Source organism: Podarcis tiliguerta, assembly GCF_965153285.1.
Source record: "Podarcis tiliguerta genome assembly, chromosome: 9".
Taxonomy (NCBI): domain Eukaryota; kingdom Metazoa; phylum Chordata; class Lepidosauria; order Squamata; family Lacertidae; genus Podarcis; species Podarcis tiliguerta.
Window position 1 is genome coordinate 69,753,779 of NC_139542.1, and position 16,552 is coordinate 69,770,330.

At 41.2% G+C, this 16,552-nt stretch overlaps 1 protein-coding gene and 1 long non-coding RNA gene across 4 annotated transcripts in view; one reads left to right on the plus strand and one right to left on the minus strand.

Moving 5' to 3' along the window:
* TAPT1 (transmembrane anterior posterior transformation 1) overlaps positions 1-13,971 on the plus strand; it is a 67,766-nt gene extending 53,795 nt beyond the window's left edge. For all 3 annotated transcript variants that reach the window (XM_083398891.1, XM_083398889.1, XM_083398890.1), the window contains 7 exons: positions 53-133; positions 3,360-3,469; positions 5,241-5,300; positions 7,242-7,310; positions 8,991-9,067; positions 9,940-10,100; positions 12,189-13,971. In XM_083398891.1, the coding sequence (XP_083255017.1) occupies positions 53-133; positions 3,360-3,469; positions 5,241-5,300; positions 7,242-7,310; positions 8,991-9,067; positions 9,940-10,100; positions 12,189-12,406 (776 nt within the window). In that variant the 3' untranslated portion in view covers positions 12,407-13,971. The remainder of the gene's footprint in view (positions 1-52; positions 134-3,359; positions 3,470-5,240; positions 5,301-7,241; positions 7,311-8,990; positions 9,068-9,939; positions 10,101-12,188) is intronic.
* On the minus strand, positions 13,817-15,748 carry LOC310657842. Its single transcript, XR_014501964.1, has 2 exons — positions 14,959-15,748; positions 13,817-14,446 (listed from the first exon to the last, which is right to left on the minus strand). It is a non-coding gene; the product is annotated as an uncharacterized lncRNA (long non-coding RNA).
* Positions 15,749-16,552: the final 804 nt, after the last annotated feature.

Below are 16,552 nucleotides of genomic sequence, written 5' to 3' on the forward strand. Positions count from 1 at the left end.
GGTGATGCAAATTGCTATTTTTGTAGCCTTAAAAGTTTATTATTCTTTTTAGATATAAAGGAGAGATTCACCAACTATGTGCTGTTACTGATAGTTTGTCTAAGAAACATGGAACAGTTTTCATGGAATCCAGGTAAAGTATATTTCCAGACAAGAAATATAGAATAAAAATTTGGAGACATTTTAGTTGTGTTGACTGCCAGCAGCATAAACATAATTTGGCTGTATCTATTTTAATGCAAAAGTGGTTGACTTGATTAATTCTTCAGTATGTTTATCTGTGTATTGTCACGGGATCTTATTATCGTGTGTGTATGCTATATTAATGATTTATCCAACTGCTTTAATTCAGGTTAAAACATAATGCATAATGCTCTTGGTAACAGAGCAGGAGAGGAGCAAAGTGTTGCAATTTCCTCTCTGTGCATGAGCACACTTGTTCTTTCACAGTGAGCTATGAACACTATAGTGTGATGTTCTAACGAGACTATAGAGGGTTTTTCTGTGGACTGACATTTTCTACTTTTTCAACAAATTAGACTCCCTATTCATACAAAAAGTTAGCACTCCAGAGCTCATTCTTCTGTATATACCCTGTCATGCCTAAGAAGGAATGGCATTTGCTGGCCGTCTGCAGGGACCTTTAGGTAAAGGTAAAGGTACCCCTGCCCGTACGGGCCAGTCTTGACAGACTCTAGGGTTGTGCGCCCATGTCACTCAAAGAGGCCGGGGGCCAGCGCTGTCCGAAGACACTTCCGGGTCACGTGGCCAGCGTGACATCGCTGCTCTGGTGAGCCAGAGCCGCACACGGAAACGCCGTTTACCTTCCCGCTAGTAAGCGGTCCCTATTTATCTACTTGCACCCGAGAATGCTTTCGAACTGCTAGGTTGGCAGGCGCTGGGACCGAACAACGGAAGCGCACCCCGCCGCCGGGATTCGAACCGCCGACCTCTTGATCGGCAAGCCCTAGGCCTTTATTCTATAACTAATAATAATAATTTATTATTTGTACCGCGCCCTCCCTGGCCGGAGCCGGGCTCAGAGCTAACATCATATAAATAATACAATATGCATAAAAACAAACAATCAATGGATTAAAATGCATCCCAAAATTATTTCAAATAAATTAAAATTAAAGTTAAAACTGACAGATGGCAATTCTCAGGTTAAAACTGAAAGCTGTTAATACTCGCCAGGTCTTTCAGAAAGAAAGAAAAATGTTTCTACTGCTACTCTCTGGGTGGCTGTTAATATAGGCCTAACTCATTCCTCCACCAGCTTCTCCTAGATGATATCCTGGCACATTCTGTTAGAAGGTTATCTGCAGGTATTTTTTTAAGAGAGCCTCACTGAAAAGATTTGCAGAGCAAAAGCACATGTCTTAATTCACAATGCCTCATTGACTCCTTTCTCTTCCTGTGGCTGCCTTTGATCACAAAGCCCTTCCAGAGAGCACTGGAAGCTTAGGCCCTGTTATTTTGGCACAGGAGTATTCATGCTTTCACTAAGATACACTGCTTTTGGCTATCCCCATGTTCATTTGGAAAACTCAGCAGTGGCCAGAGGATTGGAGAAGATCAGTCTACATCCCAATCCCAAAGAAGGGCAGTGCCAAAGAATGCTCCAACTACCACACAATTTCACTCATTTCACACGCTAGCAAGGTTATGCTTAAAATTCTACAAGGAAGGCTCAAGCAGTATGTGGATCGAGAACTCCCAGAAGTGCAAGCTGGATTTAGAAGAGGCAGAGGAACCAGAGACCAAATTGCAAACATGCGCTGGATTATGGAGAAAGCTAGAGAGTTCCAGAAAGACATCTACTTCTGCTTCATTGACTATGCAAAAGCCTTTGACTGTGTCGACCACAGCAAACTATGGCAAGTTCTTAAAGAAATGGGAGTGCCTGATCACCTCATCTGTCTCCTGAGAAATCTCTATGTGGGACAAGAAGCTACAGTTAGAACTGGATATGGAACAACTGATTGGTTCAGAATTGGGAAAGGAGTACGACAAGGCTGTATTTTGTCTCCCTGCTTATTTAACTTATATGCAGAATTCATCATGCGAAAGGCTGGGCTGGATGAATTCGAAGCCGGAATTAAGATTGCCGGAAGAAATATCAACAACCTCAGATATGCAGATGACACAACCTTGATGGCAGAAAGTGAGGAGGAATGAAAGAACCTTTTATTGAGGGTGAAAGGGGAGAGCGCAAAATATGGTCTGAAGCTCAACATCAAAAAAACGAAGATCATGGCCACTGGTCCCATCACCTGGCAAATAGAAGGGGAAGAAATGGAGGCAGTAAAAGATTTTACTTTCTTGGGCTCCATGATCACTGCAGGTGGTGACAGCAGTCACGAAATTAAAAGACACCTGCTTCTTGGGAGGAAAGCAATGACAAACCTAGACAGCATCTTAAAAAGTAGAGACATCACCTTGCCAACAAAGGTCCGTATAGTAAAAGCTATGGTTTTCCCAGTAGTGATGTATGGAAGTGAGAGCTGGACCATAAAGAAGGCTGATCGCCGAAGAATTGATGCTTTTGAATTATGGTGCTGGAGGAGACTCTTGAGAGTCCCATGGACTGCAAGAAGATCAAACCTATCCATTCTTAAGGAAATCAGCCCTGAGTGCTCACTGGAAGAACAGATCGTGAAGCTGAGGCTCCAATACTTTGGCCACCTCATGAGAAGAGAAGACTCCCTGGAAAAGACTCTAATGTTGGGAAAGATGGAGGGCACAAGGAGAAGGGGACGACAGAGGATGAGATGGTTGGATGGTGTTCTTGAAGCTACCAGCATGAGTTTGATCAAACTGCGAGAGGCAGTGGAGGACAGAAGTGCCTGGCGTGCTCTGGTCCATGGGGTCACGAAGAGTCCTAAACGACTAAACAACAACAACAACATGTTCATTAAATTCTGCAGGATCCTGTTGAGAGAAGAAGAAGAAACAACTTACTTGGTGAACACCTGTTATTCTCATAAATTCTAGCTATCCAGATCATAATTTAGGCCTTCTGTTACTAGGAAGTGGAACCTACCCCCAGTCATGAATGAGACTCTTATCTATGAGAAGAACAGAAATTAATCGCATGAGAATTTCTTAATTTGTACACACAACACTTTCTTTAGAAGAGTTACATTGGTGTGGATTATGGCCAAGTGTGTGATATTGTAGCTTGTGTGGTGCAGAAACCTCAGCAATTATTACCTTGGCATTTCCTGAGGTTTCTAACACATAGACATTTACAGATTCAGGTTCTGACAGTTTGACCAAACAGTATGTACTCACCTTTTTCTATCATTGCTTTTTGTGACACATTTGTACATCTGACATTCACCCTGTCTTTACAGATCATCTTTGGGTATTGTTTCCAGATGTTTGTATGGTGATTGCATCAGAAATTGCAGTAGATATTGTAAAACATGCTTTTATAACAAAATTCAATGACATCACAGCTGATGTAAGTATATTGTCGAACCACTGTACATTTCAATTTGAAATTGGGTATGATGCGGTCTTAGCATGGATGCAGTATCTGTATGAAGAAGGCTCACGCAGGGCTCAATAAACACCTATATTCTATTCAGGGTGGTAAATCAAGAATTGTGAGGAGGTGCAAAAAGGAGCCCTCCATATTGGTTAAGTAGACATTGAAATGGCAAATACGCTTCACTTGTAAGCAACTGTAAAATGATGCAAATTTCATAGATATGCTACCCGCATAATAATGTCATTACACTCAGTTACTTGGAGTGCTGCGTTGCTGCACCTCAAAATGGGTGTTGAAGGCCTGTAAAAGGTACTGAAAAGAGCAAAGGGGGAAAAATGATCATGAGACTGGAGTAACTTCCCTATGAAAAAGGGTTCCAATGTCTGGAGCTTTTTAGTGCGGAAGGAATGTGAGCTCAGTACAGATCTGATACACAAAACAAGTTCCTGGGCTTTAGAATTCTTTAATTCAAAGTGTATGTCTTCTGCTCCTAGCTCTGCTTGGTTGATCTTGGGGTTTTAGTAAAAATGGAACAAACCCAAAATTACAAGATGAAAATGTGTTGTCTGCTAACGCCACAAGCCTTGTCCATCTCATATTAGCCATTAAAATTGTGTTTTAGTTTCAAGGACATTATAAAGAATAAGAATAGAGGCAAATATTTTCCCTTCATTGCATTCGTGTGCACATATGTTCATTTAGGAAGCGAGGTCAGATATAGACAGGGTGGCTGGATTTGCAAAGTAGCAGCAGTATAGTGTGGAAGCACATTTAATAAATGCACTTAATAAGTTATATTGCGCCAAAGGCAGTTATACATGGCCTACTTTTGTATAATGAGTGCAGAAATAATGCAGTGAAAAATGGAAATGATAGCTCTAGCCTACTAGATTTATTATGGTACCCAGACCTGTGAGGTTTCTTATTAACACATAGATGTTATTAATAAATAATACAGATACTACAACATACCTGATTTCACACACACCCCATTTGAAGCGAACGGCCGTTGCAGATGCTGAATCAGAATTAGACTTAGTAGCCTGAAAGTAGACACATACCTTTTTTTAAAAAAGCTTTTTCAGCTAGTGTCCAAGCAGATGTTCAGCTTTCCACCCATTTGTCGAGTTTTAATGTTCTTCGAATAATATAAAAAAACAAGAGTTGCACCTTACTCCAGCTATATCTGCTTGGAGGTAAGATTAACTTATAAACAAGCAACCCTAGATATGCTAGTTTTTATGAGAGAAACATACTTAAGTGATTGCAGCAACACAGGTCAGTGATGTATAATGGTTTATAGACTCAGTGTTTTATCTATTCATACTGAGCTTTTCTGGAACAAAGCACTTAACTATCAGCCATATCTACAGCACACTGTTGGATATGGGCTCTTAAATGCTTATGGAGCTCTTGCATGGATAAACTTTAATAGATGTTTCATCTTAGTACCTGCATCTTTTTCTATGCTTGATACTGCATATGGGTTGAGCAGAACCCTGTGTACATAAGAATATCCACACAGCACTGGACTGATCCAACAGAAACTGCTTTTTCCTATCCTATATCATAGGAATCCTATTGTTAAGCTTACTCTTTAATGATAATTGAGTATCTGAGAAACAGTACGGCAATGCTAAGTGTGCTAATCCTAAATTTATTTTTCATAATTACAGTACTGATATTGTTGCTGGTATTTACTTTGATCAGAATGAAAGGACTTGTGTTGCTTTGTTTTCAGGTCTACAGTGAATACAGAGCCAGTCTTGCATTTGACCTTGTTAGCAGTCGACAGAAAAATGTAAGTAGCAGAATGAAAAATGCCTGTTCCTTACACTAAAGGACATGCCTGGTTTTATTCCAGAAAATGGAATCCATCAGTTAATCAGAAATTGTGTGGGTCTCCAAGTGTTAGAAAAAGCTTACTTCACTCTTTGCACAGTGAGTTAAAATGATGTGTACAAGTTTAATGTGAGTCACTTGACATTTAGTTTTATATTAGTTTGTTTTCTTTTTCCCCCATTCTATTTTAAAATATTGTTATTCACAATCTTCATCATTCAAAGTAAATAGGATGCTAGTACCTAACTATGCTATGTTCCCGTCTCTATGTGAAGCTGAGCAAACTTCACAAACACATCAGCAGAGCATGTTCTCATGTTCAGAGGTAGCAGTGTCGTTTGTTCAGCTCAATGACAGGTGAGAAGCGGGACAGGCTGGATAAGAACATGGATGTGAGTCAGGGCTGGAGATCAAAGGGATGTGTATAGTTCACTGAAGAATGGAGCAAATATGTGAGAGGTGAGGTAAAGGTAAAGGGACCCCTGACCATTAGGTCCAGTCGTGACTGACTCTGGGGTTGCGGCGCTCATCTTGCTTGACTGGTCGAGGGAGCTGGCATTTGTCCACGGACAGTTTTTCCGGGTCATGTGGCAGCATGACAAAGCCGCTCCTGGCGAACCAGAACAGTGCACGGAAACGCCGTTCACCTTCCTGCTGGAGCAGTACCTATTTATCTACTTGCACTTTGATGTGCTTTTGAACTGCTAGGTTGGCAGGATCTGGGACCGAGCAACGGGAGCTCACCCTGTCGCAAGGATTAGAACCGCCAACCTTCTGATCGGCAAGCCCTAGGCTCTGTAGTTTAACCCACAGCGCCACCCGCGTCCTGCATGTGAGAGGTGAAGTCAGTGATAATTGAAAACAGAAAGTGCAGTGTTGAAGAAGCAAGCAGAAAAGGCCTGGTGAATGTCTGAATGGTTTGGAGGCTGCAGAAGCAGCAGAAACTGGATGTGGAGAGGTTGAGCTGTGTGCACTGTTGAATGTCATGATCAAACAGTAAGAATTTCACAGAAGAGAGAGCAGAAACAAAGCAGTTGTTGGTGAAGAAAGGATCAAGAGGAGGTAAGGAAGAGAGGGCAAGTCAGCACAAAAGTTGAAACTGCTAAGGACCAAGTTCGGAGTTTTGTCAGAGAGGAAGAAAAGCAAGCCAAGCATCAGCCTGTAATGAAGATTGAGTCTTGGAATAGGGTGTTAAAGAAGTGTAATGCAGAGATGCAAAGGGAGCAGAATTAAACAGAATTCATCTCAAAGGTAGAGGAAAAAGGGGGGTGGGGAAGTGGGCAATGGGTGGGACTGGCAAAATCTGGAAGGAGGGCAGTCATCTGGCCCCCACAACCTTTTGGACACAATGTGTAGGAGAATGAGATACTTGTGAGGGAAAGAGCAGCAACAGTCGCATTGTTCGAGTGTTGAAGCTGGGTTTCAGTGTTGGTATGTAGATGGTAGAGCTGAGATGGGGACTGGGGAAGAGATAAATAGATGAGGTAGCTACCCTAATTTTAAAGGCAGTATCTGTAACTGCATGGCGATGGCTGTCACATTTCATATTTTCCTTAATGTTTATGACATTCAAGTCCTTCCTTTAGATAACGCAGCCGTAGTATGCCATTAAATGTCTTTGTAATCTGCTGATACAATGTGTGACGGCTTGATCCTTCTTTATAGGTCAGTGAATTTAAATTGCATTAATTTTAATTGGATTCACACACACAAATATATATTTGCCATTTTATGAGGCAAGTTTCACCAGTTTAAAATGTGATTTTGTTCTTTTTCAAATGGATGCTTCAGGGAAGGTTGATGCCATCGAAAATGTGTAGCCAGTCCCAGTGGAACTAGCTCTGTTATTTTTGTTTTCTACACTTAATTTAAAAACTCAGGTTCAATTCTTTTCTCCTAGGCATACACAGATTACAGTGACTCCGTTTCCAGGAGAATGGGCTTTATTCCTCTCCCATTGGCTGTTCTAGTAAGTCATGTCTTTGTTGTCATTTTGCAAACTCCCTTGGTAAGTGGTGAAAATTTTACCAAGGGATGAAATATATTCCAAAACCCTTGAATTGCTATTTTTGAAGAGGGGTATTATGTGATGTAGCCCCAGAACATAGTTTCCTCAAGTACTGTGAGGTTAAAGCTTGGCTGAAAATGGTATATATTCTTATGTAGCTAGCTTTTAAAATTAAAATGTCTCTTTAGACTTTACTGTGAGAGCTTGGGTTTTGGTGATACAGACTTCCAAGTTAAAAACGTAGTAAACGAAACCTAAAATGGTCCTGCAAAAATGTCTGAAAGGGGAAAAAATATTCTCTATAAAAAGCAACTAGCAGAAAGCCCCAGCAGCAGAGAGAGAACAAAATTAACAAATGCCTGGGAGAAGAAACGGCTTGTAGCTTTTCACTGGAAAGAAGATGATGTTGGTGGCAGGCAAAATTTCTTGAGGAGAGTATTCCACAAATGGAGGTCCACTTGTTAGCAGCCTCCACATCTTTGCTGAAGGGGACACTCAGAGGAAGGCCTTTAATAACAAGGAGTCTACTGCTGGAAAAGTGTTCTATAAGGTATTGGAGTCCCAAGCCATGTAAGGCTTCATAGGTCTAAACCAGCACTAAAAATTTGCTCCAGAAATTTATTGGAAGCCAATACATATGTTCAGTAACTAAGTTATGCACCACCTGTAGTTTCCAGCTAATCTTCAAAGGCAGCCTCAGGTGCCACACATTGCAGCAATCTAACCTTGAAGTTACCAGAGCAGAGACTAGATCAGGCATAGGCAAACTCGGCCCTCCAGCTGTTTTGGGACTACAACTCCCATCATCCCTAGCTAACAGGACCAGTGGTCAGGGATGATGGGAGTTGTAGTCTCAAAACATCTAGAGGGCCGGGTTTGCCTATGCCTGGACTAGATGCTAGCTTATCCACATCCACATTGCTAGACCACCAGCCAAAGCTGGTAGGAGACACTCTGAGCTGCTTGGACAGTATTGGGTCCAGAAGTATCCCCCAAGCTACAGACCTGGTCCTTCAAGGGAAGCATAATCCCATTCCAGACTGGCTTATCATTATCACTTACATTGTCAGAGGAACCACTCACCAACAGTATATTTGTCTTGTCTGGACTGAGCTTCAAATTATTGGCCCTCATCCAGTCCATTATCTTTGTCGGTACTGGTTCACCGCATCAGCCGCCACAGCTGCTTGTGATGAAAGGAATAAATAGAGCTGTGTGGTCAACATATTGATGACAATACCTTCCCAAATCCTGCAGAGCCCCACCTTGACAACCTTAGGGGTCTGAGCAGCACTCCCCTTTCACCTGTTGGAATTGGCTAAGTAGAACTGGAACCACTACAAAGCAGTACTTCCACCACTACCTTGGACAGCTGAATGAAAAGACAATATGAAAGGGGAGGAGAGATCCCACAGCCAGCTTTGAAGAGTAGTTAAGATAATGTCACGCTACTGAAATTATTACTCTATGTGTTTCAAAAGACGCAAGGTTTCTTAAAAAGGATGATGTGTAGAAAGATAGAAAATATCTGAAATTCTGTTACATAATTATTAGAACTATTTTCATTTTTTAATGCCCAGATTTGTTATCGTTCTTTTATTTTAAAAATGCTTAACTGTGTTAACTCATTTCTTCCTCTAGCTCATCAGAGTTGTTACAAGTTCAGTAAAAGTTCAAGGAGTCTTGGCTTATGCTTGTGTTGTTCTCTTCTACTGTGGGTAAGTACAGATCAAACAATTTGTAAAAATGTTTCATTTAGGAGACTTTAATTGGAAGAATTGATGTAAGCAGTGTACAGTAGCACCCTGGCTTACGTTACCCTCGGGTAACATAAACTTCACGTTGAAAAAGCGGCAAACCTGGAAGTGTTTAGCTGCATGCGCAGAAGCGCACTACCGTATCGTACACATGCGCAGAAGCAGTCCCTCTGGTTGCAGAAACCTCGGAGCTCCGGAACGGATCCTGTCCGCAACCGGAGGTACCACTGTAGTTGGATAAAGTCGCTTTTGACAGACAGACGTGAGCCATGGGAAAGTGTTCTTTATGTATTAGATAATAATATAAAGCACTTGATTATGTACTTGCACCTTCTTTATAGCAACCCATATTACACACACCTATGGATCTGAATGACAATTTATGTGGTCCAGGGGCCCTAATTGTCAAAATGCTTCTGCTCTTGACTCATTTTGGTTTTCTTCCTTGGCATCTTTTTGGCAGTGATGGGGGGTCATGGCAAATGCAGGCAACTAGATGGCTTTGCCATACTTCACAAGCATAAAATTCTTTTCTTTATATATAATAATGTGCAGCCCCCATTGCAGGATTTGTAGTGCTGCATCAGAATCCTGTATTTGCATGAAGTCAGGATGGGGTAGGGGAGCAAAACGAAAGCAGGTTGCACAATAGCAGCGGCCGTGGCATGGGAGTGAGAAGGTGGAAACACTCAGAGGGGGAAAGTGGTGGCTTAGAAGAATGGCAGAAATTTGAATCAGGCAGGGATGGAGGAGACAGAGAGGGAAGAAGTGGCGATTCTGACATATCCACTTCCTGTTTTTGGAATCACTTCATACATACTTGTTGCTTGCAGGTTGATATCACTCAAAGTACTTAATAGCATTGTGCTCTTGGGAAAGTCATGCCAGTACGTCAAAGAAGCAAACATGGAGGAGAAGTTGTTCAACCCGCCTCCTGCTAGCACCCCAGGCAAACCACTAGGCAAATCACAAAGCAAGTACAAGCCCACTCAAGGTGAGCGGAACCTTTTACTTCTGGACTTCTGTCATATCTCTCGTCTACTGTGCAGCCTCACTTTGTCCTTGGAAGCACTAACTAAAGTGTTAGGAAACCGCAGGGGTCCATGTAACTCAAAGTATTGCTTCCAGTATTGACCCAACAAAAGGCATCTTCGTGTTTTTGATCACTTAAAAATATCTGGCACTTTGGGGGAAATGCCAAATATTCACTGTTCTGAATTAGAACAGACCTGAATTTTTAATTTCTCCAGGAAGAATAAGAGGCCTTATTGTGGGATCAGGGCAAAGTTAATGAAGCTGGCTGGTTTCAACCATCCATTGTTAAAATTAACCACAGCTTGGGGTTCACAATTAAGGCTGAATTGAAATCTAAAGCAAAACCTCTGAACTTCTTGCAGCCATGCTTGCAGAGAGGAGAGGGGAAAGCGGAGTATGTGAGCCCACAGGAAGTTAAGGTCTTTTCCATTTCTAGATTTTTTTTCAAAGCACAGCGTTTGGTTTTGGTTTTATCCTATTCTTACAAGGGGCTCCCAGCATTTTTTCAGTTAAGCTGCTTACTAGGTCTACACACTCCATTAGTTTCAGTAATGTTAAAACATCATGCACTCCTGGTCCATTCCTCATGCCCTTCAAACAGTAATAGCACCACATTTGAGAAGTGAGGAACTCAAGTCACAGGATTGGGGTTAAAGTATGTTAGTCCAGTCAGTTACTAACTTCTAACAGACCACTTCATCTTATCTGGGTTATTTATAAGCACTTTGAACAGGGCAATTCCAAAAAATATATTGAATTTGATCATTTTATTTCTTAAAAGATTCACCTTTGTTTTCATTGCTCCTAACAACAGGCTTAGGGATTTGGGTGGTGTTGTGGTCTAAACCATTGAGCCTCTTGGACTTGCCGATCAGAAGGTTGGCGGTTCAAATCCCCGTGATGGAGTGAGCTCCCGTTGCTCGGTCCCTGCTCCTGCCAACCTAGCAGTTTGAAAGTACGCCAAAAAGTGCAAGTAGATAAATAGGTACCGCTCCGGCAAGAAGGTAAACGGCGTTTCTGTGCGCTGCTCTGGTTTCACCAGAAGCGGCTTAGTCATGCTGGCCACATGACCTGGAAAAACTGTCAGCGGACAAACGCCGGCTCCCTCGACCAGTAAAGCAAGATGGGCGCTGCAACCCCAGAGTCGTCTGCGACTGGACTTAACTGTCAGGGGTCCTTTACCTTTACCTTCCTTTACAACAGACTTGGCTTCCAAGGAACTAAGCTTTTAAGAAAATTATTACTTATTTACTATGTAGCCTGATTAATTCCATAAAGTTTTAAATTTCAGTATCTGATGTGGCATGGTTGAGGCCACCCAACCCAGTGGCCTGGGGTATAAATAATAACATTATTATTATACGTCTGATTTCAGCAGAGCAGGGCTGGGAAATCTCTTTTGGCCCAACAGCCAACCTTCCAAGGGTTGGGCAAGCTCAAAGGTGAAAGAGAATTGGGCAAAAGAAAATAAAGAACATTCCAAAGAACATTCCACCCAGTGTAGCAAATTAAAGTGAAATAAAAACTGATCTCTGGTAAATCACTATCTCCATTTGTGCTTTTGAAGGACAGTAAAGTGTAGAGTTGGTGTAAATCATGTGTCAGTGAGCCATTCATCCTTCCCTGCTTTTGTTTAGCATTTCTTTGTGTACTCATACATAGTAATCACTAGCAACCTCTGCCATAACTGAGCTCCCTTACTTACTGGAGTTGTCAGAGAGGGCTGGTATGGTTTTATCTTTAACAACCTGAAGGTATCAAAAAGGTTATTTTTTTCATTAGAAATGCAAAAGTTAGAAGGTTACTGACATGGCTTAAACGGGAGTATGTAACACTACTGTCAACAAAAGAGAGAAATTATGTGGCAGGATTTTATGCACCTGATACCCCAAGTTTACTGAGTTGCCTTGCATATCTGTTGAACAGATCTTTAACTTGCAAACCCTGCAGTGCAGTGACAAGCCAATAAACACACAGATCTATAATCAGCATCTTCTCCCACTGTGCGAAGTCCTAATTTCTGTTTCCCATTCATGAATTTCCACAGATGAAAACCTGTCTGCTTCCGTGACCAGTCAGCCTGTACACCAGAAGGAAAATGCAGCGCCGCAGCTTGTGACGAGCAACTCGGATCAGTTCCTGACAACTCCTGATGGAGATGAGAAAGATATAAGCCCGGACAGTTCCGAGTCAAAACACAGATCTGCAAAGAAAGATTTGTTGGAGATAGACAGGTTTACAATTTGTGGAAACAGAATTGACTAAACTTTTGTAAATAAAATGTGCTTAGTATACTGAGCTGTTGGGACAGCAGGCGCTGCCACGATGGATGGGTGCCAAACCAGGCACTTAAAAATATTTATTTAAAAACTTAAATTATTAATGGCAGACCTATTACAGTGAATAACCTGGCTTGATAACCAATCAAGCTTCACATCGTTAACTTGGTTGTGTTGGAAAATGTGAGTTTTGAAAGATCTTCCGCTTGGCAGAGCTACAGCATCGCTTTCCTGAAAAATAACGTGTGAAATATATTTAAATCCATTTTTACGAAACAGTGCTTCCAGAACGCATCACTATTCATAAAGCCCCTTAATTAGAAGGATAACATTGGAAACATGTTTGCGTCATAAGCCACTACAAAACATTTCAATATCCTTCACCTGCCAAAAGACTTTTTCAAACTTTTACTAGAATACATAATCAAGATATTCTTGCTACGAGAGGTTTGTTCAAAATGTACTTCATCTAATCCAAATAAATCACCCTTAAAGGAAATATTTACTGCATAATATTTTTGTCTAAATGTTAAGACTGTAGCCAGAAATTGACCAACAACAGGGAATAGTGGACTGTGCGATAACTGGGCAAGAACAGCTTTTTCTTCCTTTCTGTTTAAATTTGCACTGTGTTTTAAACATGAAAAGCTTGAGTCTGTAAATGTTAAAAGTGGACAAGCTTGTGGGAGGAAGGGCAAAATCAACATGTGGGATTGCACTTGGCACTTAAAGATGTTTCACTTGCAACCGTGAGCCATTGCATTGAAATAGACAAAATAAGTGACTTGCACGTGGTAATGTGTCAATCAGCTGAGAGCATTTGTTTGACTTTGCTGGAAAAGCTGCACATGGCCAAAAATGGAGACAGCCTCAAATAGGTGGTTTTAGTTTTAGACTTTTAAGTAGAATGAATGTTGCTTTAGAAGTACTTGGGCTTTGAAGTATTAAGCTGTTTTACTTGGGGTGCATAGGGCTTGGGAAACAGGCAAAGAGGAATTCAAGAAGGGTTGAATCTGGAATAACAGACATTTCAGCTCAGCATAGTGAGAAAGCCTGCTGCACTCAAAGTGCTTTCTTGCTACCTGATGGGCAATGTCTACAAAACACAATGCAATATTTAAAACTTTTTAAATATGAGATTTTTTGTGTGCTGATTAGATCTTCGTTGGTTCATTGATTAGCTATTGCAAAGTGGCCCAGAAAAGAATGATAAGTTATACTAAATTTTAAAATTCAAAATACATGTTTATTCCTCCAAAGCTGCAGATACTGTTGCTAAAATAAAATCAGTGTACAGAAATTAAATCCAGATAAAGAGGCTTCAATGAATGCTAAAAAGATTGGGAATATATAGGCTGTTCTGAAGTAGCCATTCACCAGCCCACACCCCTTTTATCAAGCCTCTTTTCTCACTTCAGCTTGAAGAAGTGGCCAAAGTTAAGAATCCAGTGGGAATAGGAATTTTAAAACTAAGCTAGAAATATACAGAAATGATTGTTTCAGATGTGTTCATTTTGACAAATTTTGATCATTAAAATTTAATTCAGAATATTTGTGAATTTGTTGTAATTTAATTTTTATTTAATTGTTGCTCAAGGGAAGCTTGGAATGATTTTTCCCCCTCTTAAATGATATTCTGTATGAATTTTATAAGTGCATCTTGTGTGACAATAAAAAATCAATTTTGTATCCTTTGTTTAAAAAAATTCAAGGCTCTGCTTCTCTTGCTGGAATGAAACTCAAGTGTTGAATATGGTTATATGGAACATAAATACTTAACACTAGGGTCCAGAATACCTTCTATGTAAGTACAAAGTGCTACTGTCTACGCGCAGATGAGGGGTGATATTTCCTTCCAGCAGCAGCATCTCATGCCATTCCACAATTCTTTTGGAGGACAGGAATCTGCCTGTGGAGGGAAGACCTAAATAAACAAAGAAAACCTCTCTGTGCTCTTGATGTGCTGTATGTGGTCATTTGGATCCTGGTCAATACCTTTCAATTAACTAAATGCTACCTTTTTTTGCTAAAGGTTGGTTAACAACCTAGAATCATAGAATCATAGAGTTGGAAGAGACCACAAGGGTCATCGAGTCCAACCCCCTGCCAAGCAGGAAACACCATCAGAGCACTCCTGACATATGGTTGTCAAGCCTCTGCTTAAAGACCTCCAAAGAAGGAGACTCCACCACACTCCCTGGCAGCAAATTCCACTGTCGAACAGCTCTTACTGTCAGGAAGTTCTTCCTAATGTTGAGGTGGAATCTTCTTTCTTGTAGTTTGGATCCATTGCTCCGTGTCCGCTTCTCTGGAGCAGCAGAAAACAACCTTTCTCCCTCCTCTATGTGACATCCTTTTATATATTTGAACATGGCTATCATATCACCCCTTAACCTCCTCTTCTCCAGGCTAAACATGCCCAGCTCCCTTAGCCGTTCCTCATAAGGCATCGTTTCCAGGCCTTTGACCATTTTGGTTGCCCTCCTCTGGACACGTTCCAGTTTGTCAGTGTCCTTCTTGAACTGTGGTGCCCAGAACTGGACACAGTACTCCAGGTGAGGTACCTTGGGAAAAATATGTTTTCATGTTCCTCACTTGAGGGCTTGCTGCTGGAGCTGACATGAATTTACTACAGAACTGATCATAGTTAAATTGATGTGAAATATCTAGATGACACTTTCGGGTATAATGTTGTGGATTTGATGATTCTTCATGAGTTCCAAAGCCAGGCTGGGTAGGAATGAGAGGCATGAGACTCAAACTTCGTGGTGAATGTTGGAACCCAATAAAAGTTACTGTTCCCCTGTTCACTCTACCATCCTGATGTTTTATGAACCTCTGCAAGCATGAACCAACTTTTAATAAATCCATACTCTGCCTGTTCATTCACATGTCTACGGTAGATTCATAGCTAATAGTCCATGGTAGCTTAATGTTGTGCGGATGCCTGATTATCGTCTTCCAAAGCAACTACTCTATTCTGAACTTTAAAATGGAAAGCGTAGTGCTGGTGGTCAACAAAAGAGGTTTAAAGACTGTCTCAAGGCAAATCTTTAAAAATGTAGTATAAACACCAACAATTGGGAAACACTTGCCTGTGAGCGCTCCAACTGGAGAACAGCCTTCACCAAAGGTGTCATGGGCTTTGAAGACACTCGAACTCAGGACGCAAGGGAGAAGCGTGCTAAGAGGAAGGCACGCTTGGCAAATCCACACCGTGATCAACTCCCACTTGGAAACCAATGTCCCCACTGTGGAAGGACGTGTGGATCCAGAATTGGCCTCCACAGTAACTTACAGACTCATTGTTAAAACCGTGTTTATGGAAGACAATCTTAATCGGCTATGAGTGATCACAGAAGGAGGAGGAGGAGGAGGAGGAGGAGGAGGAGGAGGAGAAGAAGAAGAAGAAGAAGAAGAAGAAGAAGAAGAAGAAGAAGAAGAAGAAGAAGAAGAAAACAGCAACCCAACCCAACTCTGATCAGCTCCAGCCAGTGTGGCTGTTTTAAACTGCAGGGGATGGCTTGTGTTAGCAGAAAACATTTCTACCCTTGCAAGACTTAAGTTATTTCTCCTATCTCTCCCAAATTTCAAACAAAATTTCTACATTAACCACATTAGTTGATTAATACAATGTGAGCAAAATAAATCAAAATAGAGACATAGTTTTCAGACATTGCACTTTCATGGACTCTGAATTGAGTATGCATTCATAAACAGTGCTGGCCAAGATTCTCAAGTTGCATTGCCACTTTGTATGCACCATGTGCATATACTACAATGCATCTAATAGACTGTAGGATTCTTGTGTTGAATTTTATTGCATGCTACGTTGTGGATTGTATTCCTCACATGCATGCACATGGCACCTTTAGTGTAAATGCACTTGCCAGGATTTCAGACTATTGGTGCTGGCCATTGCTGCAGTACCAGAGCTCAGCTAACTTAATTTCATCATTTTATGATTGAATTGGTTGTAAACAGCTTGCTTGGCTCCGTGTATAAGACAAACCACTAGTATTCATGTTTTCAGAGTAAGTCCTGCTGATGCCAACTGGACTTCTTTCCAAATAAGTGTCCCTACCACCGAGACCTGAGATTCCTTCCCATCTACAGTTTCTCCTTTGCAAGA